Genomic DNA, 19293 nt, shown 5'->3' with positions numbered 1-19293 from the left:
AGCATGAAGAAACAGAAGTCTAAACCATGTAAACACATTGACTAAGATCACAAAGCCAGAAGCTGTGGAGCCAGGAGTGAAAACGAGGACTATGCTGTTTAATATCTGTATAGCTTTAGGGTTTGTTCATTTTCTGGTTTTCCATAAAGAAATGCGATTTAAAAGATTCTGTTTAAACCCATTGCATTTACCTATTTCAGGAGAGATCCGAACATACGTTTGGCAGGTTCCTGAAAGATCTGGTCCTACCTCAAATGACTTTGAGTGCCTACCTTGGTTTTACTATTCGACCGTGGACATGGTTAAGGTAAGCTTCAAATTCCAGTTTTTATACTTAGAAATTACGACAAAAGCAAGGTTTTATTTTTCTTTAAAATCTCAGTTTTATGTAAACTTTCTAAATACTGCTTAGTTTTTAATTCTATACAAGTTTGCATTTTTCAAGAGCAAAAATTATTACATTATGATTACTTAGATTTAGGATATTTTCCAACATGTTACTGTGGATTGAAGTACATATATATATATGGAATATATATATATATGGGATAAACACATATATATGTATAATTATATGATAATACCCTCTTCTTTGTTTCATTGAATAAGATTTAGTTTCCAGAAAATTAAGGATGAAGTTTTAAAATTCTGTAATTAGTTACAAATTAATGGACACACAGTATTTATCTTTTAAAAACTCTCAACTTGAGGTCCAGTTCATTTGTATTAAAAAAAAAAAGAGCTCATTTTCTGGCCTTTTAGTTATTTTTGGCCTGCTTTCCACCAAAACCAAGAGCAGACACAGACATTCAACCCCAAAAGAAAATAAATACAAACGAACCAGGAATCCCAACTGAAAGTGGCTGCAAGAACACATGTATCATTGGTGGGGGAGGATCCATGACCTTTAGACAAGTCTGTCAACCAACTCCAATGCAAGGGAATTCTAATTAAAACCGAAGTTCTGTTTTTTAATTAAAATTTCAAAGATAAAGCTAAATCTACTCAGGAATGTATCTAAAATCCCTTTCAAGAGTTTGTTGTTCATTTTGGACCTCAACTCTAATGAGTGAGATGATGATTTTTTTTTCCAATCAAGAATTTAGCAAGTTATTTGTGGAAATTCTGATTTGAAAAAAAAGAAAAAAGGAAGAGAATTTAGCAAGTCAAATATTGTTCCTTATGCTCAGAGTTAGAACCCTAATCATTCAAAACTCAGGATCTAACCTCACTCAAACAAAAACTTGTTCCCGCTCTTTTCCTTGTCTGGGGGAGTTTTTTAGCTGTGGACACAGTTCATCATCTTGCTTTGTCTCTCCAGGATCTTAATAGTGGACTGGTAGGTCCTTTGATTGTATGTCGAAAAGACACCAAAGAAAACATAGTTCACCGTGTTCTCCTCTTCCTGATTTTTGATGAGAATGAATCCTGGTACACTGAAGAAAACATCAATACCTATGCTCAAGAACCAAACCAAGTAGACAGGAATGATATTACTTTTAAACGAAGCAACAGAATGCATGGTAATGTCCACTCACTAACTCACTGACTGGCGCCTACAGGTGGTTCTGCCCAAAGGGAACAGATAAAGGTTTGCATCCGTCACTCTCAGCACAGTTTAAAGAACACAATCCATAGAGCTGGGGTGCAGATCACATAGACTAGGGGCCAGCAAACTTTTTCCATCAGGGGCTGGATAGTAAAGACTTTAGACTTGTAGACCATAGCGTTTCTGCCTTGAACTCTTCTACTCAACCCTTGTGACACCAAAACACTCACATGTAAGTGAGTATTTACACGCAAATTTAAGTGGCTTCAAGTCAGTAAAACTGCACTGGAAATAGTATTTCACACAATTTTCACATAAGGAAATATTTTTTTTAATTTTGTTCAACCGTTTAGAAGTTTAAAAACCAGTCTTTGCTCATGAGCAGTAGAGAAAAGGACAGTGAGTGAGCTGGAGCTGGCACTCAGGCTGTAGACCACTGTCCTAGCAGCGTGGTGAATTCTAATGTCCCTGGAGCCCTGAGGACAATGTAAAACTGAGGATATCAGCTAACATTCCTTGAAGGTCTAACTACATGCTCTAAAGCACTGTCTGAGGCCTTGAGGAGATACAAAAGCCATAAGGTGGATCATCTCTCAAGTTGTTCAGCGTGTTTCCACAGTAAAAGGCTGACTCAAAGGGATGCTGTGACAGGATTATAAATAGCACTGTGTTTTAAATTCTTATTTGGGAGGTCAAGAAAGGTTTCATGAAGGTGAGGAGAACTTTGAGTATTTAAAGATGCCTAGGAGACTCTCTAGTGGAAAACGAAGGGAATGGCCTTCCGGGTGGATGGAAGAAGGTAAGCTAGGCCACAGAGCACCTGGAAAGAAAAAGCCATCAGTGTGGGGAATGAATACCCTGTTAAGAATTTAAACTTGATCTAAACCAGGGTTTCTCAAAGTTGACACTATTGACATTTTTGGTTGGATAACTCCTTGTGGGGGAGCTGTCCTATGCATTGTAGGATGTTTAGCAGAGCCATACTCCCAACCCCCTAGATGCCAGCAGCCCTTCTGCTCAGGTTGTGAGAACTAAAAAAATGTCTCCAGACACTGCCTCCCTTAGAGGAGAAGATCCTGTTGAGAACCACGATGCTAAAGGTTTCAAGAGCAGTGAGCTGGAGAACAACAGAAATAGATGTACGTGTTCCGAACACTTCCGGCATTTGTGCTCCAAGCGTGGCCCGTGAACCAGTAGTAGTGGCAGCCCTTCAGAGTTTGTTAGAGATGCAGTATTTCAGCCTTCACACACCCAGTGGATCACAATCTGCATTTTAACAAGATTCCCAGCCATGCACACACTAAAGTTTGAGAAGCACTGATCTAAAGCAGCGTGTCAGTGTCTCCTAGTTTTTTCCTGTTACTTCCCTCCATCAGCTAAAAGCATTAGAGCTCAACCTCCACAGATAAATGGTTATTAATTACATACGATATGTGTGTGCCCGTGTGCTCAGTCGTGTCTGACTCTTTGCGACCCCATGGACCGTAGCCCACCAGGCTCTTCTCTCCATGGGATTTCCCAGGCAAGAATACTTAAGTGGGTTGCCATTTCCTCTTTCAGGGGCTCTTCTTGACCCAGAGATGGAACCCATGTCTCTTGTGTTTTCTGCACTGGAAGGAGGATTCTTTTACCACTGAGCCACCTGGGAAGCCCAAAGAAAGGGCTTCCTGAATTAATTATATATTTGTGTCACTGTGATAATATATTCCATGTATTTCCAAAGACAGACACAAAATAGAAAAGGAAAAAGAAGGATATATAGTTTTTTATCTTAATATTTTCTTCCTATTACCCATTGGAAGCCATATCTGGTGAGGATTAAAGCGGGGGCAAGACAAGACCTCAGGCAAATGGCCATTCCTGGAGAAGGAAATGGCAACCCACTCCAGTATTCTTGCAGGGAGAATCCCATGGACAGAGGAGCCTGGCGGGCTACAGTCCATGGGGTCGCAAAGAGTCAGACAAGACAACTTAGTGACTGAACAACAAATGGCCATTCCAGTCATACTCATGACAGGTCATGAAGGAAATGGGATCACACTGCTAATGTTCTGAGCCTATTGAGATAATTTCAAGTATGCTTTAAATTTATAGACCTATTCAAGTATCCACCAACTTAAGTATCCTTAGTTGTGAATTATTCTAGAACAACCCACTTATGTTAAAGTCAGTGCCTCATTTCCTCGGGTAAGGAAAAACTCTCCAGCATCAGACACACCCATGAAAGGGTGGCTTGGTCATGTTTAACAGCGTCCTTAGGCTAGCTTGAAAACCCTCATGGCCTCTGAACACATCATGGTGCTTTCTATAAGGTGTTTTTTAAAAAACATTATTTCAAATCCTGGTCGAATATAACAAACTGTGTCCCCCTCTCCACCCACAGCAATTAACGGAAGAATGTTTGCAAATAACCAAGGCCTGGTATTTCACGTGGGGAGTGAAGTGAATTGGTATCTGATTGGCATAGGGGATGAGTCTGGCCTGCACACAGTTCACTTTCACGGCCACAGCTTTGTCTTCATGGTAAGAGGCCTGGGCAGCTCCTCTTAATTACTAAAGTACCTTGTTATTGGGGTAGCATAGAAAGATAACAGGATAAGAAAGGAAATGACCACACCAGAACGCAAGTTCCTTACATACAATCTGCAGTATGTCTGATGCAATAGTTATACATTTAGCTCTTTGTGTCCTACAGACATTCAATGAATGCTTCTGAATACATGAATTGCACTTCTTCCTCTATTCTGATGTTTCTCAATAAGTAAATAAAACATCTATAATCATCTTAATTTTACCCCTCTTTCCCAACTTATCTTTTTAATTTTCAAACTCTCAGTCACATAAAATAAAAATACCTTGAACATGCCTATATATTTTTGCTGCATTTGCTTTCTCTCTGTTTTTTTTTTTTTCTGAATCCAACTGAAAGTAAATTGCAAACATCATGACTATTCACTCCTAAATACTAAAGCAGGTGTATCCTAAGAATGAAGACAATCCTGCCTCAACCACAATAATATTATCATACCCTTTAAATTAACATTCATTGATAATATAATCTAACGTACAGTCCATTCAAATATCACTAGTTGGCCCCAAAATGCTAGTTGTAATGGTTTTTCTTTTAATCCCAGATCTAACCATTTATACTTAGCATTTGGTTGTCATTGTCATGGTGGTTTTAGTCACTAAGTCGTGTCTGAGTCTTGCGACCCCATGGACTATAGCCCACCAGGTTCCTCTGTCCATGGGATTTCCCAGGCAAGAATACTGGAGTGGGGTGCCATTTTCTTTTCCAGGGGATCTTCACAATGCAGGAATCAAACCCAGGTTTCCTGCATTGCAGGCAAATTCTTTACCAACTGAATATCTTTCCTAAAATCAGGATACCATATGACATTTATTTCCCTGATCTTTCATTTTTGAAGAGTCCAGGCCAGTTTTGTAGAATGTGCCATATTCTGTATTGTTCTGATCATTTCCTTGTGATTGGATCCATGTCAAACCCCTTGGCAAGAACACTACCTAGGGGATGCTGTGTATTTCTCGTATATAACATCAAGAGGTACACAGTGTCAACAGGTCCTAATACTGTGAAGGTTAAAGTTTGATAAGTTTCTGAAGGTGATGGGTACCATTCTCCCCATTTTGAAAGTATCATTTTCCTATTGTAACTAATAAGTAATCTGTGAGGTGATTTTTATGTGGTTTATTACAACAGTTTTTCATCTTACAGTTTAAAAAGTATCCATTGATGATCCTTGCCTGACTCAGTTTTTCTAATGGGGATTCCAAATGGTGACTTTCCAATTCTACCATTCTTTTAACATTTGCTATAAAATTAAAATATGGAACTAGGTGTGAAGTGGCTTTACAGTTCCTTTATTTTATTATTATTATATTGCCATCTTTTTCTACTTTATGATTTCTTAGTTTCCTTATAGCTTCTGTCTGGTTTGCTTCCCATCCCTCCACCTGTCATACTTCTTTACAGTTGTTTTTCCTGACCATTCTTGCTGGCTATTTCTCTAGTTTATTATAAGTATTTTCAATTTTATCCTTCCTCTGTCTCCAAGTTAGTATCATTTATTTACGTAGAGAGCTTTCTCTTTATTTCCTCATCCTAATCCCTTATATAAATGTTAATGTGCAATGCAGGATCAATTATATTTTTTGCATTCGACACCTCAAACTTCCAATCTAACCGCTTGGCATGATACAGTCTATCTTTTACACATTTATAGAAGTTTCACATAAAGCTTTCCTGAATTCTAGATGCATTCCGTTCATAGTTTCTTTAATGCTTTGGGTCTATCATAGAAATAAATTATTATGTACAACTTAATTTAGACAAAGTTTTATTTGTGTGTTGCTTTCTTTCCTTTAATAAAAAAATTATTCCCTGTAAATTTTTTTTGCTTAAAAAACTAATTTTATTATAGGGAATTTTATATAATAAAGTACACAGAATAATATAATGAATCTCTTTATCCATTGCCCAGGTCCAGCAGTCTTGACATTTCCATGCTTCCATCTACACTCCTCATATTTGTTAAGGAAAAACCTAGGGTTGTTGTTAAGTTCTTAGATGTTTATATTATACTTTAAAAATTAGAATGCTGCTGCTGCTGCTAAGCCACCTCAGTCGTGTCCAACTCTGTGCGACCCCATAGACGGCAGCCCACCAGGCTTCCCCATCCCTGGGATTCTCCAGGCAAGAACACTGGAGTGGGTTGCCATTGCCTTCTCCAATGCATGAAAGTGAAACGTGAAAGTGAAGTTGCTCAGTCGTGTTTAACTCTTAGCGACCCCATGGACTGCAGCCTACCAGGCTCCACCGTCCACGGGATTTTCCAGGCAAGAGTACTAGAGTGGGTCACCACTGCCTTCTCCAAAAAATTAGAATAAAAGAGATTAAAACCCAGATATAGTTTTTTACAGTGTACTTATTGTTCAGTTCAGCAATGCCTGTGATATTCCTATAACCATGCCAAGTGCTATGTGGAGATGAAATCAGAGTTATCTTTCAGGAGCTACATTTACATAAATGATCACAGTATAAGGTGTCAAATTAAGTGGAATTTATGGCAACACTTCTATAGTGGTGATTATAGCTAACCTTTGAGTTTTTATGTGCTAGATGATATGCTTAGTGTTTTGCATGGATTTTTCATTGAACCCACACAACTTTCCCGTGAAAGACGTACTATTTTATCACCATTTTACAGGGAAGTGAAGGATGGACAAGATAAAGAACTTTCCTACAAGCAAGAAGTGTTAAACTTAGGATTTGAACCCCTGGCTCTCACTCCAGAGCCCCTCACTCAACCTCTTCACAAAACTGCCTTCCTTTAGAATGATCCAGTTTGTACCATGCAGACTAGTACCACCAGTTATCAACTCTAGCCGCCCATTCTAAATTCATCGCAGATGGATACAAGAAGTCTTTCCCTTCTCTTGAGGCTGAATTTATCTTTATTTAAAAAAATTTTTTTTATTGGAGGATAATTGCTTTATAATGTGTTGGCTTCTCCCATACAACAACAGGAATCAGTCATAATTATATACAGAGTGAGATAAGTCAGAAAGAAAAAAACAAATATATATTAACACACGTATATATGGAATCTAGAAAAATGGTACTGAGGCTGAATTTAATTACTCCAGCAATGATCCAGCTGCTGGAATCTACTCTCTGGGACATCTAGGGACAGCAGAGCAGCCCTCTGGGGTTACTAACTGGGTCTTGGGACAAACCAGCCAGTCACCTCCTATTCCCTAAGGCTATAATTTCCTTCGTATACATTTCCAGGTATATATGGTACATTTCCCAGTACCTTGTGCACGCCTTGAAGTGAAAATGTGCTCAGTTGTGTCTGACTCTTTGCGACCCCATGGATTGTAGCCTACCAGGCTCCTGTCCATGGGATTTTCCAGGCAACAGTACTAGAGTGGATTGCCATTTCCTTCTCCAGGGGATCTTTCTGACCCAGGGATTGAACCCAGGTCTCCCGCATTGTAGACAGATGCTTTACCGCCTGACATTGTCAATTCATTTAAATTGTTTCTTAAATTTTCTGACATCTTAGAAATGTGTCTAATGTCATCCTTATTATTGTCACCTTTGATGCAAAATTAATTTCCCTAAATAGCAATGACTTAAGGCCCCACTCTGCCTCTAGTGGGAAATAGTTCAGCCTTCCTCCTCTCTACCTTCCAGTTTCTCCAGAGAGTCTTAACAGCCTAAATTTCTTCTAGTCATTTACAACTCTCACTTCCTGCATCTGCTCAGCTTCCTGCCTTCTCCCCTAACTCCGGTGGCTGGTATTTTCTCATCTCTCTGAGCAGCTCCAAATTGGAATACACCCCCATTACTTAAGATTTACCTGTGCAAGTATAAAATCAAGGACATTGTGGGTCATAGAGTTCAAGTGAAATTTGGGGGTAAGTTAGAGGGGTTTTATTATTATTACACAGTGAAAGTGTTATTGTTGTTATCAGTTGACATTAAATGTCTCTGTTTTTAATTTTCCTTCCACCATGAACCTTTGGCTCTCTTGCTTTTTACTGTCACTCTCAACACTTCTTTCTCTGCATTCTTCCTCTCTTGACTCTCTTCTCTCTTCTCCTCAAATTATTCTGGACCCCATCATGAGCTGCACTCTCCAACACATCCCCCACCCTCCAAACACCTCCCATCTATCAATATGATGCAGAGAAATTCAATCCCTCTTACTCTTTTTCTAATCCATCCAAGCCAGGCCTTGCACTTCATTTATCAAAATCAAAGTAGCCTACAGACGAGATAGTCTGCTAAACCTCAGGTTTTCTGTTTAGGGGAGAAATTAGCCATTAAGCCCTCAGCCTTCAGGCTCAACCCCAGAGAGCAGAGATGTGGCTCCTCTCTTTCCTGAAACTGTGAGTTTTCCTGATCAGTCACATCTTGAGAAATGGTCATATTCATGTCACCAACATCCCTAGTTACAGTTAGAACATTTGGGATTTGTGAAACTGATGTTCTCTGAAACCTGTAGCACTCTGTATGAGACTCTGACAAGGTATCTAAAACCTATACTCACACAAGCACCCTTTTAGAGTGAGATGTTTCTCCTGTGGCGTTTCGCTAAAAAGCCCTGGGACTTCCTTCGCCAAACTCTCAATTGTATTCAGAGGAGAGGTTCAGTGGCACCTAATGCTTTCTAATCATCATCTGATAAAGTACATACAAGAGAGGAGTTATAGCAAACGGTAAGTTGGGTAAACCAGGAACAAGTGAAGGGCAGGGAAACCTGGTGTCCTTGGGGCTGCAGTCCTTGGGGCTGCAGAGTCGGACATGCTTTAGAGGCTGAACGACAACAAAAGGTGTAAATGACAGATATCTCTTAAAAGCTATTTAATTGTGTTTTGCCTTTTTTGTTGAGGACATGGGAGCGTTTCGCTCTGATGTGTATGACCTTCCTCCTGGGAGCTATCAAACTGTAAAAATGTATCCAAAAGATGTTGGAATATGGTTATTTCATTGCCATGTCAACGTTCACATCGGGGCAGGAATGGAAAGCGTTTACACTGTAATCGAGTGAAAAGGTATGTGAAATTCATTAGAAGTGCTGATATTTAAATAAATTCATATTAAAGTGTTTATATAAGTATATCTGATCTACTGAATATTTACATTTACAGTAATCAAAGATTACTGTTTTGATGTGACCAAGATAATCTAGCTTATTTTCTTTATAAATTTAGGTAAATTGTGTTTAATCTGATAAAAGATATTTTAGAGTTAAATGTAATTTCTAGATTCCTATAATATCTGCGTCCAGATTTGAACAGATAGTTCATGAAGATGAAATACAAGTGACTACTGAACCTATAAAGATATATAAACTTGCTTATAATCAAATCACTTAAAATTGTATTTAGACAACAATAAGATACTTTTGAATAAGAAAGCAATCTATTTGGCAAGGTTTTTTTTCACTGATAGTATCAATAACAGTGTGGTGAGAGGGTAATTGCACATACTTTGGTGGAAGTGTATACTGTTTTCACAGTTCTGGTAAGAAACTATTGATAAGTAACAATTCTAATAATTTCATTTTCACATTCAAGTGACATTTTATTTTCTCTCATTTCCATCTCCCCCTTCTCTGATACATTTTATTAGCAACTTTTTATGAAAATAGTGTCTTTGTTACTGAGATTTTTATCAGTTCCTTGGTTACTTAGACTATTCATGAAATCATTATCCTTTGGTCTTTTGACAGAATGATTCTAACATTTTGACTCAGTAATTTTACATGACAGTTGATCTCAGAAAATTATCAGCAATACTGAAAAATATTTGTCACTATGTAATTTTATGCTGGTGGAAAACTGAAAATTAGGAAATGATCTATTATAAGTTTTGCTACATTTATTATCTGAAGTATTATCCCATTTTAAAAATCATGCCTTAAAATTTTAATGGGAAAATACTTATAATACAATACTAAGTGGTTAAAACCAGTCTACAAAATAGTATTTGAAATATAATCCAAATTTTATATATATATATACATATATATATATATAATAGATATATGTACATTAACAGAAATGTTAATGTCACTTTCTCTAGGTGGTGAAATTCTGAGTGAGGTTTATTTTCTTCTTGTATGCTTCTACTTCTGCTTTTACTTTTAAAAGCAGATTACTTTTAAAATCAGGAACACTATTGAACATATATGTCATACACTATTTAAAATATGCTGTGCCACTCTTGAGTTCTTTGGGATCCTCTTTGAATTTAAGGACCACATTTCTTACAAAACCAAAGATGTATTAGCTCCAAATATAATTTTTACCTACAATAAAATATTAACATCAAGAATAATATTATTAACACAGTAATAGTAATTATTACTCTTATTCCTGTAATCATTCATATTCATTCTTTTTTAATTGAAGTATTATTGATTTACAATGTTGTGGTAGTTTCAGGTATATAGCAAAGTGATTCAGATATACATATATTTAATACATATATATTATATATATATAATATACATATATTCTTTTTCAGATTCTTTTCCCTTATAGGTTATTACAAAATATTGAATATAGTTCTCTGTTATACAGTAGGTCCTTGTTGGTTACCTATTTTATTTTATTTTTATTTTGGCTATATTGCATGGCTTATGGGATCTTAGTTCCCTGACTAGGCATCGAACTCATGTCCCCTGCAGTGGAAGTGCTGAGTCTTAAACACTGGACCACCAGGGAAGTCCCAGTAATGTATTTTATGTATAGTAGTGTATATATGTTAATTCCAAACTCCCAACATATTCATCCTTAATAAACGATATTTTGGTGTGCTGTCCAAGAAACAAACTCCCCACTTTTAACGTGGTTTCTCTGGGAAACTAGGTTTTTGTGTTACAAATACTCTAAAGCAAAACTTGGTTGGGTCTTCAGGTCTTTCTGTCCACATGGCAGAGTGACAGTGATGTTGCTATTGATTTGGTGAGTAAACTTTTCTTGCAAAAGCACTGGTAGTCATTTTAAGGATGTTCTTAAGACTTATTCAAACTTAATATTTTTTCCTTAAATTTATGTAACCATTTTAGTTTAACATTCCACCCTGAAACTGTGTGAAACTTTCTTTTCTATAGCACAAATATCTGCCTGCTATGAATGTTGATAAGTCCGGGAGCAGAGTTAAAGTTGATGAAGAAGAAAAACTGTAGGAATGAAGGAGTATAGGAGGGGCTGTCTAAAGATGTTCATGGCAATGTGCCAGGAAAACTAGCTACAAATAAAAGTTTTCTTGGTAAACTTTGTGTATGAGCTGCTTCATCTTTCTGTCCATGGAATAGCATCTGTAGGGCTGTAACAAGGCTTTTAATAAATAGCAGTGGAAGTGGGCAAGCGGGACAAAAAGGGTAGGTGCAAATAAAAGTCTAGCTCAGGTAGAAAAAAAACTGTTGCCTCATGGTTGCAAGATGGTTGCTATAACTCCATACATTACTTCTAGGTTGAAGACAGAGAAGAAGGAAAACTAACCACACCTTTTCCTTTTATCAACAAAGCAAAAATCTTCCAAGGAGACCCAGCCAATTTCTGCTTATATCTCATTGGTCAAACAGCTATTATCTGGCTACTCTTCACTACAAAAACGGCTGGAAACAAGCCTTTGTAGCCTCTATAATGTAAATAACAGGGAAAAGGAATTAGAAATTTCTTGTGGTTTGGCTAACAAGTCTCTGCCTTAGAAAATAAGTAAGAATATTTGCAAGCAGGAATTAGTTAAACAAAAGCATTCAACATGAGAATTGAAACCAAAATCACTTTTCATTCTTTTTACTTTTTTGCCTCTGAATTTCATAAGTAAGGCATGAATACATGGAATATTATCAAGTAAATCCAAGACATGATATCATTTCACCACAAAATACTCCAATATGTGTCTCCAGAAGAGGACTTTAAAAATTAATATACTAATAAAGTGATTGTAACATGAAACAAAATTGACAATATTATTTCACTCTTTGATATTGAAACTAATAAGAACATGTAAAGCTTAGAGGCAACTAGAACCCCCCACTCACCCCAAGAAACATCCAAGACTCAGAGTTTTTAAAAGTTTTGCTGATAAAACTAGAATATTCTTTAAGAAATTGCAAAAAGTATTGACCAGATCTCACCAAGAATAATCCCTAATTCATGCACTCATTCATTTATTTAAGAGCATAATCTTAGATTTGGGGATTCAGAGATGGACAGGAATCATAGTCTATTAAAATCAACCCTGATTTAATGGACATGTGGAGTGTGATTTAGTGACTGGAGTTGAGTGGAAGAGTAAATGTCTGCATGCGTTTTTTTTTTGTTTTTTTTTTTTTAAGTTGGCTGTGCCAGATCTTAGTTGTGGCATTCAGGATCTTCAATCTTTGTTGTGGCATGTGAACTCTTAGTTGCAGGATGTGCGATCAAGTTACCTGACCAGGAGTCGAACCCAGACACCCAGCATTGGGAGGGCAGAGTCTTAGCTACTTGACCACCAGGGAAGTCTCTGCAATGCAGTCTTAACAGGGAAGAGTCAAAGACTGAGAATGTGTCAGTGGGCTGTGTCTCCTGTACAGTTATTGGAAGGTGCTTCTTATTCTAACAATTAGTACCTAACCGTATCTAAACAGAAACAGTTAGTACAAAAGAAAAATTTTAAATTAAAAAACTAAAGGAACATGCTTTAAGAAAATACACTTGGGAACTTCCTGAAGGTCCAATGGTTAAGACTTGGCACTTTCACTGCCATGGGTTTGATCACTGGTTGAGCAAACAAGATCCTGCAAGCCACGTGCTAAAGCCAAAAAAAGGAAATATACCTTTTTGCTCAAATTCTATATTTACTAAGACAACTTTTCTGAGTAAGTCTATTTTCTGAGTATAAATATAAATATTTTCTGAGTAAGTCTATAAACAAAGTTTTTCAGAGGCCAATAACATATGCCCATCTTGCTTTACTTTTCAATGTATAAATTACTATATTGATATATTCTCCAAGTTTGTTTAAAATCAATTAGCCCTCTGAACCTGGTCATCTTTATGTAAACCGACAAAAAGAAGGTTCTGAATCCATCAACTGCCAATCAAAACCCTGAACAGAATTCTTCCAAAGGGCAGAGCAACTTGGAGGCCCAGCCTGACACAGTCTGGAGCCAGGCTCTCATGCCCTTAGGTCCACTGTGCAGCTCTGGGAGGCAGGCCTGTAATTGCATTCCAGCTACGCCACTCACTAGCCATGGAATCTTGGGCAAAGTATAAAATCTCTCTCATCCATAGTTTCTTTATCTTTAAAATGAAGATATTCTTGATGTTTAAAAAAAAGAGAAAGAGAATAGGCCCCAAATTGACTCACATATGCTAAGCCCTATGTCACCAAACTGGGACTTAATACTGAAAATAAAAGCATTGGCTTCTCCCAAGAATGGAACTTTAATCCAGTTGATCTGGAATTACCTGGTTAGCACTACTTGCAATTCAGTTCTAAAAGACTTTGAAACCATGGTGCTGGAGAAGGCACCCGGAGTTTGAGCAAGCTCTGGGGGTTGGTGATAGACAGGGAAGCCTGGCACGCTTGCAAAAAGTCAGACACAACTGAGCGACTGAACTTGACTGACTGATGGCTGATTCATGTTGGTGTACAACAGAAACCAACACAATATTGTAAAGCAATTATCCTCCAATTAAAAATTAATAAATTTTCTTAAAAAAAAAAAAAGAAAGACACCCCTGCCCCTGTTGGTTTTGAAGATGGGAGGGGGCCATTAGCCAAGGACTGTGGGCAGCCTCTAGAAACTGGAACAGACTGGAAATAGCTTCTCCCCTAGAACTTCCTAAAAGAAACAGGCCCACTGATACCTTGATTTTAGTCCAGTGACACATATGTCAGATTTTCAGCATACAGAACTGTAAGATAATAAATGTATATGTTTAAAGTCACTAAGTTTATGGCCATTTGTGACGCAGCAATAAAAAACTTTTACACATCTATCTAATTGGTTGCTGTGAAAATTAAATGAGATAAAATGTATAAGGCTTTTTTACACTGTGTTGGCATACAGTAACCATCTAATAATTATGAGTAGACTATAGGCTTCCCGGGTGGCTCAGTGGTAAAGAATCCACCTTCATACAGGAGACAGGGTTCAATCCCTGGGTCAGGAAGATTCCCTGGAGAAGGAAATGGCAACCCACTCCAGCATTCTTGCTTGGAAAATCCCATGGACAGAAGAGCCTGTTGGTTTACAGTCCATGGGTTTGCAGAAGAGTCAGACATGACTTAGTGACTAAACAACAACATTATTAGAGTTAACATTCATTCATTCTTTCAATATTTATTAAGCTATGTATCAAGCACCATGCTAGGTTCTTGAGATTCAATATAAAACAGAGCATAGTTGTACCAAGGAAGCCATCTGAGGAGACAGTCACATAAACAGACCATTCTGATATAAAACATGTACAAATTATGTTTTTAAATTTTAATATTTTATGATGTGTGACATCTTCGGGGGAACTTGCTAGCTGGGGAGGGACTGCTGCTTCCAGAGCTAGTTATTTCCTTGAAATTGTACAACTTGTTGTGAGCCAGACTTTTATATACAAAAACCCCTCAATCCCAAGTCCATATCCCTAGTTGCCTCCTTGTGGTTCTCTTTCATTGTTAATAAATGAAATCCTTTGCTTTCTATATTATTCAAGGGAGAGAAAGAACAAGGATGAAAGAACAATTGAAAACCTTATGCCATTAAAGAAAAAAATCCCCTTTCCCTTAATGCTGTAGACATCAATACCATAGATAAGAGTTTTTGCTAGATTAGAGTTTTGGCTTTCTCTCTTCCCCTGCCTATGACCCCTTAACCTGACAGAAGGTGATGAGTGAGACCTTGATCCACTAATGGGCAGCCAAAGGAGATGAAGTCATCAAGGACCTATCTGCCGATCATTCCCTAAGCAGTCCTGAATTGATCCATGGCAGAGAAGAGGTTAGGCCGTGCTCGCCCTGCACTGAGTCAGTCAGGGACTCACTATCAAAGTTCTGCGTGTGACCCACTCACTGATGAAATTCCAGAGTCATGCAATTTCCTGTGAAAAAGACAACACTGTGGGGAGTCTGACTGGTCAAGGCCAGAATGACCTGCTATTTATATTCACTGTCTCCTGCTGTCACAGTGGTGGTTGCTTTGTTAATAATTCTGGAGACATAGGGTAGAGGTTAAGAGCCAGTTCTCACGAGTCAGCAAGAGACAAATTAGAGGACTTCCCTGTGGTCCAGTGGTTAAGAACTGCCTGCCAATGCAGGGGGCGTGGACATGGGTTCAATCTCTGGTTCAGGAAGATTCTACATGCCGAGGGGCAGCTAAGCCCACACACCACAACTATTGAAACTGTGGTAGAGCCCAAGAACCACAGCTACTGAGCCTGCACTCCCTAGAGCCTGTGTTCCCCAAGAGAAGCCCCATCAATGGGAAGCTGCACACTGCAACTAGAGGAGCCCCTGTTCCCTGCAACTAGAGAAAGCCAGTGCACAGCAACAAAGACCCAGCACAGCCAAAAATAATTAATTATTTTTTTAAAAAGAAACAAATTAGAGTATAAGCATGAAGATGGTTGGATGTCATCACCGACCTGATGGACATGAGTTTGAGCAAGCTCCGAGAGCTGGTGATGGACAGGGAAGCCTGGCGTGCTGCAGCCCATGGAGTCGCAAAGAGTTGGACACGAATGAGCCACTGAACTGAATGAATAGTGGAGGTAACAAAAAGACTGCGTCTTGCCAGCCAGATGCAGCTGGAGCGATATTCTGTAGCCATTCAGAATTTTGATTGCTAAATGCAGAGAAGAACCACCCAGTCCAGAAGTCTTTCTGTTGACAAGAAAAAAAATTGTGGAAAATAATGAAGAGTTGTGATATGTGGGGATTCCCTGGTGTTCAAGTGGTTAGGACCCTGGACTTTCACTGTTGAAGGCTTGGATTCAATCCCTGGTTGGGGAACTGAGATCCCACAAGCTGAGGCCTTCGCTCCCCCTACTCGCAAAAAAATCCCCCAAATTTATATATAACTCTACTTGGGTTACTAAATGGTTAACTTGGGAATACAGTAATTAATTATAACAAGCTACAAAGTTATACCTTGGGGTTCTGAGGTAAAAATCTGACAGGGACTTCCCTGGTAGTACAGTGGTTATTTAAGACTTGGCCTTCCAATACAGAGGTTGTGGGAAAACATAAAACAGAAACAATATTATAACAAATTCAATAAAGACATAAAAAAAAAATCTAAAAAAAAAAAAACCTTCTGACATACACAGCTAAGAGAATGGCTGTTTGATCCAGTTTAGAGTTCTCTCTTCTCTTTTTCAAAAATGCCCTAGGTCAGCTAAATCTCTCCTGTTGGTTCCTCTGCCTTCTTGCATCATCCTAGTCTATGCCGAGTGCAGAAATTCTCAATTGCAACATTATTCAAAGTTCACCCTTGAGTACCAACTCTGGAATCACTGTAAGGAGGTTCTTTAGGGTTAACTGCCCACAACTGGCTACTTACTAGGGCCCAGTGACCTCGCCTCTTACTGAGACAGCCCTGAGGTTCACAGCCGTCTCCCCACTTCCTGAAAGCAGCTACTTGCGTTTTAACTGGAAGGTCAACTGTCTCAAAACAGGACAGAAATATGACTTCCTGACCCTTCCTGTATTACACCATAAAATGTTTACTTGCACTGGTCAAGGGTGTTACTGTTTAACCGTTTCATTTCACCACAGTTATGAGTGCTATGGGCTTCCCTGGGGGGCTCAGATGGTAAAGAATCTGCCTGCCATGCAGGAGACCTGGGTTTGATCCCTGGGTTGGGAAGATCCCCTGGAGAAGAGAATGGCTACCCACTCCAGTATTCTTGCCTGGAGAATCCCTTGGACAGAGGAGCATGTCGGGTTATAGTCCATGGATTCACAGAGTCAGACACGGCTGAGCGACTAACACTTGATGAGTTCTATCAGGATATATTCTGGAGCCTTCAGCTCAGTAACTATCTGAGCATGAGTAGAGGGGGAGGGTAGAAGTTTCTGGAAGAAGTGACTTCAGGACTTGTGCGGTGCTCTGAGCACCATCCTTCCATCCTACAAGGCTGAGTTTGAACATAGAGTAGAAAATGAGTAAGAAGAAAATGCCTGGAAACTCAGATGAAAGGGAACAAAATGGGCTCACCTAAACTGGAAGGTATTTTGAAACTAAAAAATGAGACAGGCAGCTCCAAATAATCAGTGAATCCATCTGCTACAGGATAATTTACTCACTGAGTAGGATTAGGTGCACAATGACCCAGAAGCATTTATAGCTGCACTCCACATCACTGAGGGGCCATTGAGGCAATTTTATAGTTAACCTAGAATATGGAAGGGCTTCCTTGGTGGCTCACACAGTAAAGAATCTGCCTACAATTCAGGAGACCCAGGTTCAATCCTTGGGTTGGGAAAATCCCCTGGATAAGGGAATGGTTACCTCTCCAGTATTCTTGCCTGGGAAATCCATGGACAGAAGAGCCTGGTGGGCTACAGTCCATGGGGTCACAAAGAGTCAGACATGACTGAGTGGCTAAGCATGCACGCATGCATGCAACTGGTCTCATGGTTCACCAGGAATGTGTCAGAAAAGGTCTTCATCATTGGAGGCTAAAAGAGTACCGAGGCCACCTGGACCTAAGAGTCATTAAACAATATCTATTAGCTACAAAGCCCTTGATGATAGAGAAGTGATTTCCCATGTACTACAGTCCTGGGTAGGGTCAGTGGAAGGACAGGAGGAACTGTATGAGACCAAGATGGCATCAGTTATGTCAGCAGCCATACACTCCACCCTCAATATTGTGATGGGTCAACAATCTTATCATTATTCTTGTTGAGAGACCCTAGGGTCAGATACCAGAGGTGGCTTGTGCCCCAAACCCACAGTAACAATATGAGCAGCAGCAAGAACAAAAAATTCCTACTGATGATAAAAGAATACTAAGAACTATGCTTCCTCATTTAGCTAGAGAGAAGTAAGCCAACAATAAAAGCATCAGCAAAGGGAACTGACTGATGGCACATGTTTCAGTTCCTTGCTGGAACCAGATGCATGTTTGCATCTTTGAAAGTTTGCAACTTGAAGGTTCATATGTAGGAGACTTACTGTATTTTATAAAAAAAACAACCTCAGGCATCACTTCAGTCTTACCAGTACACATCATTCCCAGGAACTTTAGTGACTCTCCTGGTCCTTGCACCTTGTCAGCATTTGCCTCCCATCTCCTTGCTTTTAAATATCCCTGAGGTGATGCAGCAGCTTGAGAAGAGACAGCAAGTCTTCATGGGTTAATGTGATGTCATCAGTGTAATGACAGAGAGAGAAAGAGGGAGGGAGAGCCCATTTCTCCAGGTTCCAAGCCAAATCCCATGACATATAGTAGGGCTGTGCAGATAACCTTGGGCTAAGACAGTAGAAGTGCATTGCCTCCCTTCCCACATTAAGACTAACTGGTCCTGATACCCCTTATCTAAGAGAATACTGAAAAGGGCATTAGACTATGGGACTTCCCTGTAGCTCAAATGGTAAAGAATCTGCCTGCAATGTAGGAGACCAGGGCTCAGTCCCTGGGTTGGGAAGATCCTCTGGAGAATGACATGACAATCCACTCCAGTATTCTTAGAGAATCCATGGACAGAGAAGCCTGACGGGCTACAGTCTGTGGGGTCGCAAAGAGCTGGACACGACTGAGCAACTAACACACAATTGTAGACTCAGTGATTTGTCTTGAGAGAAAAGGAGATTTGTGTCCAAGAGTTCAGCTGTATTTGGAACTGCTGCATAAATACGGGGTGTTATTGTGTTTAATTCTCTACAGTCTATTGTCATGAGCCAGGTGCCATTTGTTTTTTTCCACTGGCAACATAGGCTTTGTGTAGTCTTATAACCCTTACCTTCTCTAATACTATGATGGTAGCCCATATTCCGTCCTGTCCTGCTGGTAGGCGATACTATTTTATTGTCACCACTCTCCTAGGGACGGACAACTCTACAGGGTCCCATTTAGTGTTATCCACCACTACACACTTGACAGCATGGATTCATAAGCAGAACTTGCTGGTGGTGATTGTGAAGTCCAGGTCTTATAGGACATCTATACCCAATAACATATCCAGGTATGGGTATTACGGATGTGAGAGTTGG

The 19293-nt window shown here is 39.1% G+C and overlaps 1 protein-coding gene across 1 annotated transcript in view; it reads left to right on the top strand.

Annotated features, from left to right (window-relative positions):
• Positions 1–11363, top strand: part of LOC147379284 (ceruloplasmin-like) — a 41999-nt gene extending 30636 nt beyond the window's left edge. Inside the window, exons 15-19 of the mRNA XM_086387558.1 lie at positions 201–307; positions 1322–1523; positions 3933–4072; positions 8971–9133; positions 11200–11363. Coding sequence (XP_086243684.1) covers positions 201–307; positions 1322–1523; positions 3933–4072; positions 8971–9129 — 608 coding nt within the window. The 3' untranslated portion in view covers positions 9130–9133; positions 11200–11363. The remainder of the gene's footprint in view (positions 1–200; positions 308–1321; positions 1524–3932; positions 4073–8970; positions 9134–11199) is intronic.
• Positions 11364–19293: the final 7930 nt, after the last annotated feature.

The sequence above is a fragment of the Bos grunniens genome, chromosome 1, assembly GCF_055505025.1.
Source record: "Bos grunniens cultivar Pamir isolate PY7600 chromosome 1, Bosgru_T2T1.0, whole genome shotgun sequence".
In the NCBI taxonomy this organism is placed as follows: Eukaryota; Metazoa; Chordata; class Mammalia; order Artiodactyla; family Bovidae; genus Bos; species Bos grunniens.
Note: the sequence above shows the minus strand (reverse complement) of the source record. Positions and strands in the feature narration are given on the sequence as shown.